The sequence below is a fragment of the Epinephelus lanceolatus genome, chromosome 6 (genome assembly GCF_041903045.1).
Source record: "Epinephelus lanceolatus isolate andai-2023 chromosome 6, ASM4190304v1, whole genome shotgun sequence".
Lineage (NCBI taxonomy): Eukaryota > Metazoa > Chordata > Actinopteri > Perciformes > Serranidae > Epinephelus > Epinephelus lanceolatus.
In genome coordinates, this window is record NC_135739.1 from 9892542 (window position 1) to 9913575 (window position 21034).

The window sequence follows — 21034 nt, forward strand, 5'->3', positions numbered from 1 at the left end:
CTGCAGACTAATCGTAAAAGGAGACGGCACCTGCCGTGTTGTCACTTGCTCTAAATTAAGTGAGAGGCCCTGTTTGGAATCCCAGATATTTCTTGGCAAGATGTTTTTATTCAATATGTGTCGGGCACAAATTGCATGGATAGACTGTTAATCAATATACTTCATGTGTTGGAAGAGGTACAAAAAAATCATGAACATAAACTGTAGATCACAAAGCCATGTGACAGAGGTATAAAAAATCTCAGTTACATTAAAACATGTTTCCAAGGTGAGACAGTTATACAAATATTGTTCTAAAATGTAATCCATAAACATATATTACTGTGTGATTTATATACATTAAAGGAGCCTACACATTGCTTATATAGTATTTATATAACAGGGCTATACATTTTCACCCTTTCTCAGATAGAGGCATTGCAAATATCAGCACATAAACACTTTGTTCCTGTAAGTGTAGGGGGTGCAGAGTATGTTGGGTGCTGGCCTGGTCGAGGTCTTTCCCAATGTCCCCTCCCCCTCACACCATGTGGTATCACCCATCCTGGCAACACACTTTTTTTTAAAAAATATATGTCCTATATATAAATAAAATAGCACGTTACAGGTAAACATAACCAGATATTGTGCCAGAATTTCCCAGCCTGCAGTGCCAGGCTGCTTGGAAGATTAAAAATGGTTCCTGTGAAGCTTGAAATGACTCAAGCATTGGATTACATTTAATTTAGATCCCATTTATATATGCATTTTTAATTATTGGATAACTGCATTTAGTGTATAGACATTTGATCATAAAAAGATAACTGATGTATGGATTTATACCTCTAAATATAACTTAGAGTGCAGCATATAGCACAGATACTCACATACACAGGTGGTCGCAGTCGCTGGGTGTTGCTGGCATCGATGAACCCGGTCAAATTCCTCATACATAAATGGTTATTGGGGTCAATTAAGACATCCCCTCCCCCAACTATGTCCCGTCTTGCACCCACTGGTAATATCCCCACTGTCAGCTTTTAGAAAGCACATATCAGCTGTTTCACTCGCTGCAATATGAGTTACTATGTCAGAGTATTTCTGTATCTAATATGCAACGTGATGTTGAGTAGGCTGTGGGGGTTTGAAAGGACATCCTTTAAAAGGAAATGTGGGCAGTGGGGAGTGGAATGGATATTACTGGTGTTCGTCCAAGTTCAGGTGAAGCTCTCATTAGACATAAAGGCACTGTAAGTGGTGGGTGGTGTGATATCCCCTAGTGATGTGAGTGATCCTACGAACACAAAAGATTGGAAGGTAATTATTATGAATCCTTTAACATGGTACGGATATAGTAATTTTTAACAGGGCAGTTCAACCCAAAATCAATAACAGACATTTTACTTGTGCCATTTCTCAGTCTAGATTGTTTTGGTGTGAGTTGCTGAGTGTCGAAGAGATCAGCTGTAGAGATGTCCGACCTCTCTCCAATATAATGGAACTAGATGGCGCTCAGCTTATGGTGCTCAATGCGCAAGAAATTTGATAAACTCAACAGCAATGTCTCTTTAAAGAAATCGCGACCTGGTTACTCAAGATAATCAACAGACCTTGTTGTGAGCAGTTTCATAAAGAGAATTATGGTGCGTTCCAATTATGGTTGCCTGGAACGCACCATTATTTTCTGTCTACCGAACTACACTTGCAAATACTACACTCGCCAACCATATTGGAATCAGTAGAAGAAGAAAATGTACTTTATAGACCCTTTAGGGCCAGTGTCACAATGACGTCAGTTTATTAGCTGGAGGCAAAACACTACTGGCCACCACAGAGCTATAGGCTACATAGGAGTCTTAAAATATTGTCTTGTTGCATTATTGGGAGCCAGAATAGAAGGAGTCATGGCTTAAAACTTAAATTTTATTGCATACAGTTGCCACTGCCTGTCAACAAAAACAGAAACAACTATGGTTAAATGCGATAAGACGAAAGGACTGGACAAAGGCGATCATCAAAAATGATTGATGTGCATTAGGGAAATTGGGGAGGTATTAAGAGGAAGATTGGATTTCTCTGTAAGGCTAACTTTTTAGCGTATTAGCACTTACGTTAGCAAAACAAACTGGAGGAAACCGTTCAAGTGTCGTCTTCCTTTGTAAGATTGGCTTCCTATGACATCATCCATCCACTGAGTGAGAGCATACAGGTCTGCCAGTCAGGTCCCGTTGGTCAGTGTTTACTTATTCATGTAACACTGGCGGTCCCGGAGAGTGAGTGACCTGACATGGCGCGTTCGTAAATTCAGTCTGACGCTCTACACAAAAATGAGACCCTGTTGGGTAAAGAAATGGAGCATTATATTTCTACATGAATTAACGAACGGTTTAGTTAATAACACATTCACTCCACTTTCGCCCTGCAACTCCGAGAGTGCGGTGCTCTGGATAACTGAACAGTACATTCAAACAGCATTAGGGATTTATGAACGATCCAGTTTGTGCGCTCCGGCACTCGGAATGAGTATTTCCAAATGCACCACTCCCATCATCTTTCTCCATTGTCTAAAACAAGCCAAAATCAGAATCAGAATCAGAAATACTTTATTGATCCCCGAGAGGAAATTATTTATGTTACAGGTGCTCCTTACAAGAGAGAAAAGATACGTGAAAATATAAGAAATTTAAACAATAGTATTTACAAATATATAGTTAAATAAACAGGAATTATTAACAAACATAAACGTAAATATATATATATATGTATATGTATATATATATACATATACATATATATATATATATATATATATATATATATATATATATATAGTAAGTTGAACAGGATTATTTACACAAACAGAATATATACAGTCAGGGTGAAATGGGGTTATTGCACAAGTTACATTGGATTATTGCAGTGTGTGAAAAAGTCTCAGGGCCACTCAGAGGGAGGAGTTGTACAGTGTGATGGCCACAGGCAGGAATGATTTCCTGTGGCGCTCAGTGGTACATCTTGGTGGTATGAGTCTCCCACTGAAAGTACTCTTGTGCCTGACCAGCACATGGTGGAGTGGGTGTGAGACATTATCCAAGATAGTTTGTAGCTTAGACAGCATCCTCCTCTCTGACACCACCATCAGAGAGTCACACTCCGTTTCCACAACGTCACTGGCCTTGCGGATTCGTTTGTTGAGTCTGTTGGCGTCCACCACCCTCAGCCTGCTGCCCCAGCACACAACAGCATAGAGGATAGCACTGGCCACCACAGACTCATAGAAAATCCTGAGCATGAGCCTTCCTGTAGAGAGCGTTAGTGTTCTTAGCCCAGTCCAGTTTATTGTCAATGTGTACCCCCAGGTACTTATAGTCCTCCACAATGTCCACACTGACCCCCTGGATGGAAACAGGGGTCACCGGTGTCTTGGTCCTCCTCAGATCCACAGCCAGTTCCTTTGTCTTTGCCACGTTGAGCTACAGATGGTTCTGCTCACACCATGTGACAAAGTTATCCAAAACAGCCCTGTACTCATCCTCATCACCCTTGGTGATACATCCAACTATAGCAGAGTCATCAGAAAACTTCTGAAGATGGCAGGTCTCAGTGCAATAGCTGAAGTCCGTGGTGTAGAGGGTGAAGAGGAAGGGAGAAAGGACAGTCCCCTGCAGGGCCCCGGTATTGCTGACCACTCTGTCTGACACACAGCGTTGCAAGCGCACATCCTGTGGTCTGCCAGTCAAGTAGTCTACAATCCAGGACACCAGGGGGGCATCCACCTGCATTGCTGTCAGCTTATCACCCAGTAGAGCTGGACGTATGGTGTTGAACGCACTAGAGAAGTCAAAAAACATGACCCTCACAGTGCTCGCCGGCTTATCCAAATGGGCGTAGACACGGTTGAGCAGGTAGATGATGGCGTCCTCAACTCCAAGTCGGGGCTGATAGGTGAACTGGAGGGGGTCCAAAAGTGGCTTGACCATGGGCTGGAGCTGCTCCAAGACGAGTCTCTCCAGGGTCTTCATGATGTGGGAGGTCAATGCCATGGGTCTGTAGTCCTTGGAGCCACTGGGACGCGATGTCTTTGGCACAGGAACGAGGCAGGATGTCTTCCACAGCAAGGGGACCCTCTGGAGACTCATGTTGAAGACATGCTGAAGTACTCCACATAGCTGGGGGGCACAGGCTTTGGGCACCCTGGGGCTGACACCATCAGGGCCTGCAGCCTTATTTGAGTGGAGTCTCATCAGCTGTTTTCTCACATGGTCAGCAGTGAAGCACATTGTGGAGGTGACGACACATGGGGGAGGGGTGTAGTCCTCATGATGGAGAGTGCAGTCAGTCTGGCCACGGGGGGAGGAGGTGTGAGGAGGAGGAGGGGGGGTCAAGCAGGAGGGTGTTGAGGTGTGAGAGGGCGGAGTGGGGGAGGAGGGCAGAGTGGGAAATGGTTGACCAAGACAGACAGCAGAAGAGTCAAGGGGGGATGGGCAGGGCCAGTAGTGTCAAATCTGTTAAAAAACAGATTCAGTTCATTGGCCCTGTCCACGCTGCCTTCAACTCTTCTGTGGTTGTTGGTCCTGAAGCCAGTGATGGTCCTCATCCCACTCCAGACCTCTCTCATGTTGTTCAGCTGGAGTTTCCTCTCCAGCTTCCTCCTGTACCTCTCCTTAGAACTTGCTAGCTAGCGCTGGCTAATGTCTGAGGAGAACTGTTTTGCCTCCAGCTAAGCCCCGCCCACCCAAAAATGTTTACTAACAGTAAAAGGGTCGATACCCTGAAATTCAGTTCTTTGCACTCTGTTGTCACACACACATATGCCCAAAATAGGTACTTAAAGAGGCAAATTGGCACCTCTCCAGCTACCAGTCCACACTCCATATTTGGTCTGAATGGTACTTGAATGGGCGACCCTTCAGTTCCCAAGGCAAATCCCTATGGACTGAGCTACTGCTGCCTTACTGTGTGGAAGGAACCATGTATCTATTCATGTACAAGGAACTCCAGGATGTGAATGTTAACGGTGTTGTCCTCGACTTAGTTGTAACATTAGCTAGCTCAGTGGTGCTAGGTGAGCTAGCAGTGGCTCCACACTTCCTTCTGCGCGGTGATACAGTTGGCAAGTGTAGTTTGGTAGAGAGAAAGTAGTTCTTACATGAAACTGCTCACAATAAGGTCTGTGGATTATCTCGAGTAACTGGGTCATGATTTCTGGAAAGAGACATTGCTGTTGAGTTTTTCAAATGTACTTTATTGGAGCACAACAAGCCGAGTGCCATCTAGTCCCATTATATTGGAGAGAAGGCAGACATCTCTACAGCCGATATCTCAGACACTCTGCAACTCACACCAAAACAACCTAGACTGATAAATAGCACTGCAGGTAAGAGGAAAAGTGTGAATTTTTGGTTGTGGGGTGAACTGTCCCTTTAAGAAAGTTAAGTTACCTGTGATACAGGCTAGTGGTCTCGACACTGTTTCTACCCCAGCTGCTGGCCTATGAAGAAGACAGTGATATTAATAGAAAACTATCACAGTTACATAGCTTAATGTAGATAAAATATCATCAGCGGCAGCCAAGCCACTGCAATGTTTTTGATTACTAAAAAAAAAAAAGCTGCATATCATGACTGTATTTTAGCCAAAATATGAAATCGGACACACTGGTAAACAACTGTGTTAATGGCACGACACAGGAGGAACACGGCCTCTCACGAAGGGTCAGTGACCTCAGAAATCCCACATAACAAATGAAGAATGTGGAACTTGGCAACATATTTATGACTTTAATAGTTGAGGGGAAAAGATCACAATTTATTGACATTGATGGGTAAAAAAATATTAAAATGATAAGTCATAACTCACCTGCTTTCCGTGAAAAGGGGTTGATCCCAGCAGAGGAGGGCTGCGAAGGAAACGGGCCAGGAGAAGCAAAGGCAGGCGGGGGAGGAGGACAGAAGCCTGTGGTGGGTGGTGGCCCCTGAGAAAACATGCGAAAATATACATCTTGCATCAACAAATTGAAAGTGAGCAGTTTAATGCAGGGATATTCCACTTGGTTTGCACGGGGAGGCCAGTTAATAAACAAACATTAATAATATTTATCAGTAAATATAATAAATGAATTCTCTGTTTTCGATCTTTCAACATTTGTTATATGTCTGGAACCTTATTTACATTCAAAGTACAAAAGAATTCCCTGATGAAAATCAATTTAGTTTCACTGTGAATTAGGGAATGGTCTGTGGGTCACTTGGCCAGATTTGACCCATATAAGTTAAATATCAGTGGTATAAGGGACTGTTCATTATTTCTGAGGGGAAAGGGGGTGGTGCAAATAGGGGGAGGAATGTCAAATAATTTTTTTAAGCACTGGGGAGGGACTTTTTTATTTTGTCTTGTCTTGGGGGGGGGGCATACAAATGTAAATGGTTGTATTTTGTATTTATTTTATTGCTGATTTTTTTTTTTTTTAAGAAAACATGCCTTCCAAACCTGCCCGCGCATGTTCTGTTTAAAAATCGCCAAAATTTAAATTTTGTTTGTAGACCAGAGGAGATTGTAGTGAATATTTATGTAGGAATATAGATTTTTTTTCAATAATTTATTGTCATTTATGCATTCTTATATTATCATTTTATTTTGTTTTTTTCAGCTCTTGTGAATGTACATTTGATTTACTAACACTCGGCGACACCGTTAATGCTAGGGAAAAAAAGTAAAAAATTTCAATAAAATAATAATGATAAAAAATAAAATAAAAAGCCAAAAATTACACCATTTATCATAGCCAGAAACTGTAAAAACAGAAATCATTGTTGGAATTTCAAATTTCTGACAGTTCTTAAACACATCATTTGCAAAGAACCCTTTTGTCAAAAAACAAAAAACAAGAACATAACCAAATCTGAGCATCAAAATCACTTTTAAGATTTGGCCAAAAAAAACCAAAACAAAAAACATGTGCACGAACAAACCAGCATGCATGACAAGAGTAAGAAACCAAGGCTTTTTTACAACCCCAGGATTTCATCGCCAACATGTAACTTTCAAACATCAAAGGGTAAGTTTTAAAAATCTAATAACTAATTCATGGTAGAGCGAGAGTTATGTATTTTCTGCCAGTGACTCAGGAGGGCTAAAGGAAAAATATTTCTAGCTTCAGGAGGGTAAAAATCAAAGTCCCACCCCAGCCACACTTGTCCTCTGATAAATAAAGAACAGTCCCTAACGTATATCCACTCGACTCTTACCATCGGAGCTGGGCTTCTCTGCTCTGAGCCTTCGTTTTGAACATCTTTGGGTTTTGATTTGAACCAACCACTGAACCATCCGGCCATGGCGCTCTGCATAAAAAACAGAGAAAGTGAGACCCATATCAAACGACTCTAATGTGGTTCAGCAGGTGTCAGTATGCCAGCGAACCACCCACCTGTTTGGGAGGCTCATCAGTCTGCTCGGAGGCCTCTAAACCTTGCGGGATGCTCTGCTGGCTTTTCCCGTGCTGACTGAAGTCGACTCCCAGCATCTGAGCCCCCATCTTCAAAGGGAAAGTGACCTCACATGAGCATGTGTCAGACTAGCTGCCCGCAGCGACATGCCAAACTGCATCGGAAATATATGGCTTTGTAATGTGAAACTGCGTGATTTGGTGTTTTTAGCAGTTTAAATCACCAGGTCTGTTTCTTATGGAGAGGAAGAGCCCTTTGCGGATAATTCTGCTTACAGTAAAACCTCCTGAACATCTGGATCAGCAAAAGGTGAGCACACATTAACCTATGAGGGAAAAGGGGTGAGTACATGTGTGTATGTTGTGGGCAAGCTGGCCGCCTCCGAGATGCCAAACAGCTTTGGAGATGCACCAATTTGTAATGTGAAACTGCTTTATTAAGTTTTTTTAGTGATTTAATCAGGTGGTCTGTTTGTTTTGGAGAGGAGGAGACCTCTGTGGATAATTTAGCTCCCAATAAAAACCTCCTGAACAATAAACACTTCTAGCTGGGAGAAGTTTTAGCTGGTTGCAATTCACTGCTAAACGCTACCAAATCCTCATAAATCTCACACACTTAACATTCAAACAGGTTCAACTGTTTATACAGTGGTAAAATGTTAATGTTTTTAGCAAGAATTGTAGCCACATAAATACAGAAAACAGATTAAGAGAGTGGCATCAAAGCAGAACAATGCCATCTTTGTTTCCCTTTTCTTTTAATCAGAATATTAAAAAGTTACTCACTTTGCCAGCTCCAGAGGATGACCCAGCCCCTGCAGAAGCAATGAAATCAAGATATCACACACAAGCTGACTCCTCACTGTCCAAAGTAAATATCTGAATAGAAACAGGAATGAATGTTGTCTAACATTAGATTCTCACCCTCTGCGGCTGATGGCAGAGGACAATGTGGTGAGTCACTTCTGACTTCAGCACTATCTGTGTTATGATAACTGAAGTCTTGGCTCGCAGCTACTGTGGGCGCTGGGGGAGCATAAACCAGCGTTACTGGCATCGCAGAATTGGCATGAGGCCTAGAGAAGCAACAGGGAGAGGACAGTGACATAATGGTCTATTAGGATTGGATATCACATGTGCAGTAAGAGTTTTCATCTGCCAGTGGAAGAACAATCCACCCATCACTTTAATTACCGCAACTTGACCACTGGAGGATTTTAAGATGAGTAGTTGTGAGTGGTGTCTTATATGCCAATACCGAAGACAAATTTCCTTCTATGCAAATCTAGCTGACAATAAAGTACTCTGACATGGATAAAGCATGTTGCTGCACATTTTGTACCAGTCCTGAGCTCTGCTAACATCCCACGACAACACATTCATTCCTTCAGTGATTCCTTCAACTTGATGCTCGAGGCCTTCTTGATCCTCTGGGCCTCTGTAATAAAGGAGTTCAGGCTCTGGACTCTGGATGTCACGGTTTAGGTCATCCAAGTCTGATTCTGTAGAAAAATAAAAATGAAAACAATATTTGTAAGTATTTATAAGCAGCTGTGGTGGACGACAGTGCCCTCTAGTGGCTACACAGTGAATCATTTGAAGCAAAGAGACAATTAAAAATGACCTAAGATCACTTTGCCATCCTCGTGGGCCAGAGCTCTTCCCTCAGGAGGTGGATGGTATATTTCAGTACAGTCGTAGGTCCCCGTCTGAGTAAAATAAGAAAAAGATTACTTATATAGATTTACTGTAAACAAGAGTCTCCAGCGGCTCTGTAAAGCTGTACTTAGGCCCAATGCCAGCACGCTAACATGCTCACAATGACAATGCTTACATGCTGGTGTTTAGCTTGTATAATATTTATCCTGTTCCCCAACTTGCTAACATTTGCTATCTGCTCTATTCCAGGGGGTCTTTGCTGCTGCTCTTCCTGCCTTAGGCTTTCCATGTAGGCGTTTGGAAGGGCAGGGAGGATTGCTTTCTTTGCCTCAGGCTTTCCACGTACGTGTGTGGAAGGGCAGAGAGGTGTGCTCTCCCTGCCTTAGGGCTTTCCACATAGGCGTGTGGAAGGGCAGAGAAGTGTTCTCTCTGACTTAGGCTTTCTGCATAGGCCAGAGGAAAGGCAGAGAGGCCCCAGAACAGAGCAATACCGCCAAATATAATACTGCCAATGCACTTACTTAACTGTATTTATTGTAACTGTTGGCCCAATTCAAGCAAGCAGTTTTGCTTTATCCAACTGCTTAAGATTCCTGTTCAAACTGAATTTAACTGAAGCTAAAACAAATATTTTGGTTTTTTTGTACAAGAGAACACCTTTCCCTGAAATCAAAAGCCAGAGAAGCTGGCCTGGAGCACTCACCTGTAAACTGTGGTGCCTCGCACGGAGCAGCCTGAGCCAGTCAGGTTCCTGCGCAGCTCCGCTAACACCTGCTTCATTGAACTGACCCTCAGAGTGTCTCAGCCTGTCGGACAGCTGCAGGAGAAAGGACACACAACTTCAGTTCATCTGTGTTTAATTTAATTGATTAAACTGAATCACTTTGATTACTCAAATGTACAAGACATAATAGGTATGTGTGTTGAGGAAGATGTGAGAAAACCTTAATAACTTCTCCAGTCAGCACAAAGAAAGGCTCCCTCTGTCTGAGAATCGTTTGTCCCACCACCTCGCAGTAATGAAATGCCTGAGATGCGAGCCCACAGTCCAGCAGGCGAGTGGCATACAGGAACTTGTAAACCTGACGACAACACAGCAATATTCATCATCACATACTTCATTATCGAAATTAATCTATATATTTATGACAGCAAATGAGGATAAAATTATTTATTAAATTGTTTATGGAAAGCAGAGAGATCTGGTGTAAATGGGAGCTACCTGAAAGGATGGCATCAAAAGGGATTTGCCCCCAAGCGTCTGGCAGTACTCATACAACTCAGTGCACTGGATGGCAAGGTTTGTGGCAAAGCATTCAAATGATTGTCTGAAAGAGAGAAGATGATACAGCACACCAAGCATAAGCAAGATCATCTCAGCAAACAAACATAAAAAGATTATATATTAAAATAAGAAGCACTGAAAGACATTAAACATTGCTGCTGCTTTGAATTCAAGTAAAACCATCAAATCCGGTGTTCCCCAGGGATCCATTTTAGGGCCACTCCTTTTCATACTGCATATAAATGACTTTGTGAAAACCTCTAGTATTATAGACAAAGCATTATTTGCCGATGATACAAATGGCACAACGGAGATTATTACTTATGTAAGCACACAGGTTTGAACAAGCAAACCCAACCACAGAGGTGAAATTTAATAAAAAATATGATAGAATTTTACTAAACATCTCTTTTTTCAGACCTAAACCTAGACCTAAGTCCAAAAGTTAAAATTTAGATTAAATGCACACAAAGATACTTGCTAGTTCGCTACAGAAATATTTAATGCAATGCAAACCCACAGTTGACCCCAAAGAAACAGGCAGAATTAATTCAAATGCATAGCTAAACCTGTGGAGACGACTCGAGAGACAAACCAGTCACTCTACCACCAACCATACTGCTTAGGCCAAACTGTGAACCATGCCAAAGACAGACACCAGGCTCCAGGAAGAGACAAGAACGCCAAACTGAGCAGCAGAGACCTGACCAGATAATGGTTCTACCTTCTCCACCAAGCAATCAGGGTGCAGGCCATTATTGAGCCACACCTGGTGAGCAGGTAACTGAGGAGGGGGAAAGAAGGGAAATGATCCCATTCTGCCACACTCGCATATAAAACTTGGAAAAAGCATCTTATAAAGGGTAACAAAAAATAAATTCATTCATTCATTTCACATCTTCGTTATGTCTTAGAAATTGTACTTTTATTTCAACTGTTTTGTGAATAAACTAAGCTGTAGCTGCAGCTCTACGTCTCCATCAAAATTACGACTACATGGTCAAAAATTAAACCAATGGATCGCATCAAGGAGCGAGTGACGCTCACCTGTGGCTGCTGCCGAGCAGCACCAGTCTCTCTGCCTTCTGTGTGAACACCCCGAAGGGAACGCTGGCCGTCAGGTAGCAGACATGGGCGGCATGTAGCAGGCCTTTAGAGGCTACATGGGGAAGAGCAACAGAAAACATCCTGTTCATATATCTGTGCAGAAACAACATTGCAGCCTGTCAGTCAGTGCATCCATACCGAGAGTGTCCCCCATGGTGACTATGGCCTGCTGCTGGACGGAGGGACTTCCTGTCTCATTGGAGAGCATGACAGCCAGATGGGGCCTCCAGTCTCCCCATTTCTCATTTCCACAGCACTGGAAAAAGAGAATCACTATCAAGACTCTTACTGACTAATAAGGTAGACATTTTAACAATTCAATGATTGCACTTGTGTTGATTGGGATGTGTGAAGAGTTTATGTTCTGTGTGTTTTACCATGGCTACAGCCGGGATTCTGCCAGTCAGCAGGTGGAAGAGAGTCTGGAGGGGATCACTGGCTGTTAGCTGGCCTGTAAACCTGACAAAAGAGCTGTTTGTGTCATTGTTCATCTTAACCAAGGCGTCATTACCTGCTAACAGCAGAGCTACTGTACTAAAGCAGAAGCCGTCACAGTTAAAAAGCGTCCCTGTAGCTGCTCTGTACAGATACACTGTGCTGATGTAACTCACAGATAAAACTCTGCCTGCCTATCTACCCTCCCCCCCAAACATTCCTCTGGTGACATGTGAGACATACTGCTAATGCCAAAATAGTCTGTATAATGGATCGGGTTACATGAGAAATAGTTTACAGAAACAGTACTTTAGTGACATAATACGAACATCTCTCTGTAATGTTATCCACACTACACTGTGACAGCGGAGATTTAAAGGCTTGATCTTATTGTATGTCAAGAGATTATTTACACTCTCCAACAAAATGTTTATGGTTTGTTATGTACAGCCCAACCCTCTGCGAATTATTAATAACTCAGCGGCCGAGATAAACTCTGATAAACTCAGAATTATCATTGCTTTGTCAAAACAGTGTCCACCTATGCCTACCTGACAAATTCTTATTAAAGCTACTAATAAACATAAACTTTTTTTCTTTTATTTTGAAAGTGATTACGAGCAGGAAGCCATGTTAAAGTGCTCCAGAGGTCCAATCGCCTACTGTTTTCATTACCTTCCACAACTTCTAAATAAAGGGAATTATTTTTGGATACAGAGGTGTGGAAAGCCACAGGACTTATTGGACAGAGTAGATGTCCTGTGTTTCTTGCTATGTGCTACACAAATTCACAAATTACAAGTCTTCGCCCTGAGTTCTGACTGCAGGCAAATGAATATGCACAGATTTTGCTCTGCAACACAGAGTTCACCTTGTTGAACCTCTGGCAGTAGCTGCCTGGTTTTGGTCAGTCATTAAGAAGGGGGTGGGCGTTGCGGAAGCAGAACACCGACAAGATGAAGGAGCTGATAATGCTGGTGTCTGAGCACCCAGTTGTACAACACAGTGCCAGCAACTGGTCTATTTTCAAGACCCACATTTTTCCTCAGTCATTAAGTTGTGACTCAAATTTTTGACTCTCCACTCAAATCTATTTCACAGACACTTCCTTGAAATTTTACTTTTTGACTTTTTTCATGAAATACAATAGTGTTTTGGCACGTATTCGTGTCTATTCATCGTCTTTGTATTGACTATTGTATGTAATACACAGACTAACATTTTGAGAATTTCTAGAAAATATTTCTAGAAAAAAGTTGCAAAATTACATGAACAAAGTTGCAATATTTTGCAAAAAAGTTGTAAACTTTTTTAGAAAAAAGTAAAGAATTTTTAGAAAAAAGATGAAAAATTTTGAGAAAAAAGTAAGATTTCAAGGAAAAATCAAAATTTTGGAAAAAGTCAAAATATTGAGAAAAAAATCATTAAATTTTGAGACAAAAATCGTAAAACTTTAAGAAAAGGTCACAATTTTTTTAGAAAAAAGTTGTAAAATTTTGAGAAAAAATGTTAGAATATTTCACAAAAGATTTGTGAATCTGCGACCCAGTTAAAATGACCCTGCGACCCACTTTTGGGTCCCGACCCACCAGTTGAGAAATTGTCCAAATATGTACAAATCTTAGTTTCAGTGGCTTCTGCTGTCTTGCTACAGGATGCGGTACTTACATGGTGCCAAGATGCAGAAGCCGCTTTTGAAAACTCTTTGCATTTTCGGGGAATGCTTTTGCAGATAGGCAGTTTTCAGGGTGGCTGCCACTCGTACCCCTTTTCCTGCTGGTTCTCAGACGGAACCAAAAAATGAGAGGTTTTTTCTTGACCTAAAGTGTGAACTGTGATGACATCAGTGTGTGTGTCATATCTACCTTTGTTGTATGTTTTTAAAGCCCTGGTGAAGACCTGTAGTAGTTGTAACATGTTGGCTCTTTTAATGATTTAGCCACTACAATAAAGGTTTTTTAATACTTCCTTCCTTGTTTTATATATTTTTGGAGCGCCTGGATTGCCTTCCTGTGCATCCTGCATCCACCATTCTCCATACGCACCTGACACAAGGTTTTGATCTACATTTGATGATATAGGGCAACCAGTCATCTCTCAAATGTTACTGAACCAAATGGAGCAAATTCTGATAATAAAAAGAGTCATTTCTAAAAAAACATGTATTCACTGTTTTACAGCTGCTGCTCCCCACTGATTGTGTCTGGGGAACAAAATGGTCTTTGACAAGTGTGCCTCATGTGACCAACAAGGAAGTTACAATACCCTGTGTGGCCACTGTGCCAAAATGCTTTATGGCTCAGCTGCATTCCTGGAGGTTCAGCTAAAGCACACACAGGAAGCTGAGGATACACTCCTAAATCAAGCGACAGAAATAGTGACCACATCTCCTTGTAGCTGCAACTCAAGTTTAAAGCAGATCATTAGTACCTAAATTTACTCAGAGGGGGAATTTCTTTACAAGCTACTGCTGGTGTTAACAGCTGTGTATGGATTTCTTGCATGTCTCTGATTACTTTGCTTTTCTCACCTGTTCAGCACAGTGGTGTAAGTCCTGTTGTTCATTTTGCTAGCTAGGAAAAGTGCATGTCCCCACAGGCCGCTGCTCATCGCTGACTCCAAGGCCTCCTGGAAACCACATGAGAAAGTGTCAGGGGATGAACACTAAGCATAGTATGACATCCACGAAAACTAGTACGAAGCTGTGACGCAAAACTCTGGACCACTCAGTTAAAGGATGTATCCTAACAGGTGCCTGATAAACTATTTAAACACATGCAGATTATGATATAAGTATATACTGTATTTATTTACTGAGCTGGAGGGTAGAGGGTATTCTGGCAGTTGGCATAATGCTGTGATTACCACTGGTGAAAAGTACATTTAGATAAGTACCGAAGTGCAATTTTGCAGCATCTGTATTTAACTTGAGTGTTTCCATTTTATGCTACTTTATTCTTTTACTTCAGTATATTTAATAGACAACATTACACTAAACACTGCACTGAACATTGTGCATTTTACTTTTATTTGTAGTTACTGGTGGCTTTTCAGATTAGGATTTCACATTAAAAACATATGTCAAACTTAAAGTACACTGTGTTGTTTAAGATTAAACCAGTGCTTCTCAGTCTTGTTGGCTGGTGACTCTGCTAGCCACTAGGCTAATTTACACAATGTAAAATACCATAGGCTTGTGCTAATAACATTAGCATGTTGTATTTGTTTGGAAAATATGTTTAGTATAAGACAGTTGTTTTGTCTGTGAATCCTGTTAGTTATAGTGAAGCCGATATGCATACTTGTGTTTGACGTTTTTCCTATTAAGCCATGTTTAATGTGTGTTTATTGTGTGTTTTGAATCAACTCAACTTTACAACACTGCTGACTAGTGTTTTGGAGGTGTAACCACTGCCCAAGTATAAATGCTTGCAAAAGCACATGAATAGGCTACGGCGTAGGCTCTGCATAGAGGTGACGCACAAGTATGAATCCACCTCGACTTCCCCTCTAAACTTCTCACGTGGTTTTATTTTAATTTAAGGGCCCCAGTTGGCAACTACTGGACTAACCTTTCTAAATATACATAATATTTAAAGGGACAGTTAACCCCCAAACCAAATTGCATGTTTCCTCTTACCTGTAGAGCTGTTTATCAGTCTAGATTGTTTTGGTGTGAACTGCCGAGTGTCAGAGGTATTGGCTGTAGAGATGTCTGCCTTCTCTCTAATATAATGGAACTAGATGACACTTGACTTGTGGTGCACAAAGCGCCAAAAAAAGTACATTTGAAAAACTCAACAGCAATGTCTCTTTGCAGAAATCATGACCTGGTTACTCAAGATTTCATACAGGAAGTCTTTTCTGTCTACTGAACTACACTCCTACTGCTAGCTCACCTAGCATCACTGAGCTAGCTAAGACATCTCTACGGCTGATATCTCCAACACTCTGCAACTCACCTCAAAACAATCTAGACTGATAAATAGCACGACAGGTAAAGAAAAAATGTCTACTTCTTTATTTTTGGATAGAGTGTCCCTTTAAATCTAGCCCTACTTTAATGAGCTACAACAATTTTTTTGCAGAATGAGTACTTTTACTTTTGATACTTTGAGTGCATTTGGTAATACTAGGTTTTGAGTGCAGGACTGGAAAGGAATATTTTTACATTGTTGTGCCATTACTTTTACTTAAGTAAAGGAACTCAATAAATCATACACATCAGACAAATTGAGATTTAAAAAAGTAGAAACCTTCTTTCTTCCAGCCAGCAGCAGTTTAGTGTAGCTTTGCAGGGCCTTGGCAGAGGCCTCAGAGCTGAAGCTGCTCGAGTCTCCTGTGAGCAGGTCATCATCTCCTTTGCTAGGCGGTGCTTCGGCAGTTGTGCTGTCACTGAAGTCGATGAGCGTGGGAGGATCTGCCACCCAGCTTCCATCTGAATAGGAGCCCTGCATCAGCAGCTCGGCAATATCTGAGCCAACTATTTGCTGAAACAATGGAAATTTAAAGATAATTTTATCAGAAAAAAAAGATTCATTGATGCTCAGCTAAATATAGGTTATTTCTACATATAACAAGACATGATCCACTTACTCCATTCTGTCTGCAGAGCAGGATCAGTAGGTTCCACAGGAGGACAGCAGATCTCTTATCAGGCAGCTGGTCAGCTCTCATGCAGGCGCCTGCCCTCTGGTGGGCAAACTCTATAGCATCTACTTTGTGCAAATCCTCCCTTCAAAAGCATGAAAAAACAGATACACACAACATTGAACACATAATCTCTGAGTCTTGTTTAAGATCTGACACTCAGCAGAATGTTTTCTGATGTCGAGTTGTGAGACTAGTGGTAAGCAGTGAAAAATGACAAAGCCATACCTGGCTAAAGGCCCTGGGAAGTTTCTCATCTCCTGCTGTTCCTTTGTCTCACCCAGAATTACCTGTGCAGATATAAGGGACTGTTCAATACTTGTGACGGTGGAGGAGGTGGTGGAAAGCACTGGGAGGAACTTGTGTTTTTTGGGGGTGGGGGGTTTGGGCTTAGGGGCGCAACATACAACCTAGAATGGTTTTATTTTGTATTTATTTTAAATACCATCTGAACCCTGTCTACCCCACTGGTGGGTTAGATTAAAGTCTACACACAACTTATGTAATGAAGTGACTAGTAAGTTATTGCACTGGCTCCAATACCTGCATTTGAGAATATTAAAAAATATGGTTATTTATGGTGAAGGTAGGGTCATGCATTTCCCCCCCGTCAGGGAGGCTAAAAGAAAAGTATTTGTGGCTTCAGGGAGGGTCAAGATAAGTAAAGTAAAGTAAAGTCAAATAAAATAAAGTAAAATAAAAATGAAATAAAATAAAATACAATAAAACCAAACACAACACAACACAACTTAATTTAATTTAATTTAATGTAGTTTAATTTAATTTAATTTGATTTGATTTAATTTAATATAATATTACTTTTTTAATCAATTCAATCAATCAATTTTATTTATAAAGCCCAATATCACAAATCACAGTTTGCCTCACAGGGCTTTACAGCATACGACATCCCTGTGTCCTTATGACTCTCACAGCGGATAAGGAAAAACTCCCCAATAAAAACCCTTTAATGGGGGCAAAAAAACAGTAGAAACCTCAGGAAGAGCAACTGAGGAGGGATCCCTCTTCCAGGACGGACAGACATGCAATAGATGTCGTACAGAACAGATCAGCATAATAAATTTACAGTTAAATTTATCAATACAAGCTAGAACCTACTTCCAGACTGTGGATTTCCACCTGGCTGACATTTTCCCGTGTGGACAACCCTGGGCTGACCCGTATAAGCTGGCCTGCCGGCCCAAAGCTGACAACCGCATGAGGGATGGAGTACTTCAGAGGAGCTGACACCTGATGCACAGCTCCATGCTCTGAGGAGATATGGAGCACAGAGGACTATGTGTCAAGATACACGCTGCAGAGAAGTGAAGTGGAGGGAAACAGCTTTAATTGTTACACTCACCTGTGTGAAGAGACTGAGGGTCAGGCTCGCTGTGCTCAGCTCCGTTAATGTACTGACTCAGCTCATAGCTGCTGGAGGATAACCCTGAGTTTTTGGAACTTTCTAATGTCCCCTGGTAATAAGAGGACAACTCTTCATTGTCTCTGGAGGGATTATCCTCGTAGTCGTTGAGGTAATGCTGGGAGTGGTCTGTGCCTTGATCATACCTGAAAGAATGAAAGCAATGATATATTGACATTTATTCATCTATTTATTAGCAACTGTAAACCCCTGACTCATCACTGTATCCTGTATGCTCGGGTTAGTTGGCTCTCTTTACAATTTCTTAGACTTTTTCATTGACATCCTCTTGTTTACAAAGCTATTCCTGGCCTACGTCCAGCATATTTATGTACATTAAGCAAAAACGTACAAACAGAGGATGTACTGGTAATACACCGATCAGCCACAACATCCAAACCACTGACAGGTGAAGTGAATAACTTTGATTATTTTGTTCCAGTGCATTGTTCTGCTGGGAAACCTTTGGTTCTGGCATTCATGTGGATACCACTTGACACTTGCAGACCAAGCATGTTGACCTGGCTTCTAAATTTCCCAGGTCCCAATCTGCTCAAGGATTCTTGTGATGTGCTGGTACCCCAGATGTACCCCTAAACCAAAGTGGGGCCTCCTTGGATCGGACTTGGCTCTGACCTGTTGAGGCATGGACACAGGATCTCTGGGAGTGTCCTGCGGTGTCTGGCACCAGTGCGTTGGCGGCAGATCCATTTAGTCCAGTGGGTTGTGAGGTGGGTTAATGGCACGTGCCACAGATGCTCATTCAGATTGGGATCTGGGGAATTTGGAGGCCAGGTTGACACTTTGAGGTCTTTGTCACATTCCTTGGGCCATTCCTGAGCCATGTTTGCAGTGTGGCATGGTGCATTATCCCGCTGGGGGGCCACTGCCACTGGGGAGTACTGTTGCCATGAGGGGGGGGACTTGGTCTGCAACGGTTTTTGAGTGGGTGGAACATGTCAGGTGGTATCCACATGAATGCCAGAACCAAAGGTTTCCCTACTTATCAGCTTTCCACAGTCAGTTACAAATCAATAAAAGGAATCCTGTGGCTCACCTGTACTCCTCAGCGTAGGAGCTCCCTGACTGTTCCTGCTTGTATGTTCTGTCATGGTAATATCCCGCTCTCACAGGGTCCTGGGGCCCCCACTGGCCAGCATCTTGACGATCAGAGTAACATACCATGTTGTTTGTTTTCACTGAGACGTAGAGAGTAGTGCGGTGCTAACATGAGCTTTGTTTTGTCTCACTGTACCTTGTCGTGCATGCTGTCCTCTGTAGTAGTCATGCTCATAATAACCGTAGCTGTCTCTGTAGTCCCAGTGGCTGTGGGGCGGATATTCATACCCATGCCTGGAAATAAAGAGCATCTAGTTTCATCAATGCATTTATTCATGTTCTTCCAATATAACACATGATGTGCTGAAAACACTCGCTTAAAGAATTTAAAATCTAAATATCATAGTGGAGTAAGAGTGTTCAGCTTCCCCCTTCTTCCTCTCACCCTTCTACAGTGACAGGTGTCTGGTGAGTGTCCCAGCATGCTCTGAGGCGCAGGGGGAAGGCAAACGTGCTCTACGTGAACCTGGGCTTTTGCACCACCATGCTTTCCCCAAAATGTGATTACATACACTCAAATTATGACGAACGTCTTCCTAATAATTAGTTGCAATCATTCTGACACAGTCCATATAATACAGGAAATCGGGGTGGGATAATTCCTGAATAGCGGCAAAGATTATTTCATTGCTTATTAAGGGGGGAGGGGTGGTGCAAAACATGGGAGCCATATCAAATTATTTTCTAAGAAGTGAGGAAGGAATTGTCTTTTTGATTTTGACTTATGCCGCATTCACACTATGTGACATTTTTGTCTGTTTCACAGCATTTATCACAGTCAGAAACTGTAAAAACAGAAATTATTGCTAGTTTTCAAACTGCCAATGGTCCTTGAACACATCATGCGCCACAAATGCTTCCACCAGGACATATTAAAAAGAAAAAGTGTATTAAAAGACATGGTTATTCATGGTGGAGGGAGGGTCATGGATTTTCAACCAGCCACCCTCCTCCTCCTCTGACAACTACAGAACAGTCCCTTACACAGAGCATTTCAGCCAATCTGTCTGGTCTGATGATGATACACACCTGGACTGGGGTCTTTGGTGTTCCGGATGGCCATAGCCATAAGGATACTGCTGAGGGTTGTGAAGATACTGGTCCGGTCTGGCAGGGGGCCCTGTGAAGTGACCCCTGTAGCGGGCATCAGCCTGAGCCCAGTGCCTGTCCCTCTCTCTGGGGTTCGCTGGTGGGTAGCTCTGGTCCCTGTCCTGCTGAGCATACCTGTAGTAGTCCTCTCTGTCTTTGCTTCTAAGGGAGTGACGGTCAGCGTCGGGCCAGGGGTGACCCCTGTGATCCATGATGTCACACAGATCAGCCTGCCTCAGCCACCTGGGGTGAATAACGGGACGTGTTTGCAGAGTTTGCAATTCTGTGTCTCTTCTGAAATCCTTATTTCAAAGTCAAATCCACACAGACGGTGTAAGTGTTGTTTGGGTTGTTACAGCTCACACATGCCACATGCAGTCAAAGTGCATTCATGAGTGCCACATCACTTCAACATGACCTGATAACAAGTCAGCATGATAACAGGAGGATAAAGTTCAGTAAATGACAGATACAGCTGTGTGTTGTGACTGCACAGCAACCAGTGCTAAAAACAAGAGTTTAAATTATCTAAATGAGAGAATAAAAACTTACCAAATGCTCCTTTCAAATCAGAATCATCTCATTCAGGGTTTGGATAATCCTTGCTGCGTGTATCCCAGCCTGAGAGTAAACAGTGGAGCACGCCCTGAGGAGTTTGACAGCTGCAGTCTCACACAGCTGGAAAAAGAGGAAATCACGTCCATCTTCAGGATGATTCATAAAAACATATACAGTCAGTCTTTTCTGGGTCGGGTCCACATCACTGACCGCGTCCTCGGATTGTTAGTTACATGTGGGGAGAAAGCGCAACCTTTGAGTGTTGAGTGTTGCCACGTTGCCGGTA

At 42.3% G+C, this 21034-nt stretch overlaps 1 protein-coding gene across 1 annotated transcript; it reads right to left on the reverse strand.

The window, feature by feature from the left end:
• Positions 1–88: 88 nt before the first annotated feature.
• sec16b (SEC16 homolog B, endoplasmic reticulum export factor) lies at positions 89–20881 on the reverse strand. Its single transcript, XM_033621765.2, has 25 exons — positions 20743–20881; positions 20131–20433; positions 19238–19335; positions 19040–19142; positions 17923–18128; positions 17679–17830; positions 16788–16849; positions 16506–16644; positions 16166–16399; positions 14440–14537; positions 11852–11933; positions 11613–11730; positions 11415–11526; positions 10305–10410; positions 10027–10164; positions 9786–9899; positions 9048–9132; positions 8766–8925; positions 8348–8499; positions 8210–8238; positions 7406–7513; positions 7227–7319; positions 5839–5953; positions 5421–5470; positions 89–1273 (listed from the first exon to the last, which is right to left on the reverse strand). Exons 2-24 carry the CDS (start codon positions 20400–20402, stop codon positions 5454–5456), a joined length of 2793 nt encoding a protein of 930 aa, XP_033477656.2. The 5' UTR covers positions 20403–20433; positions 20743–20881; the 3' UTR covers positions 89–1273; positions 5421–5453.
• Between the last annotated feature and the right edge of the window lie 153 nt (positions 20882–21034).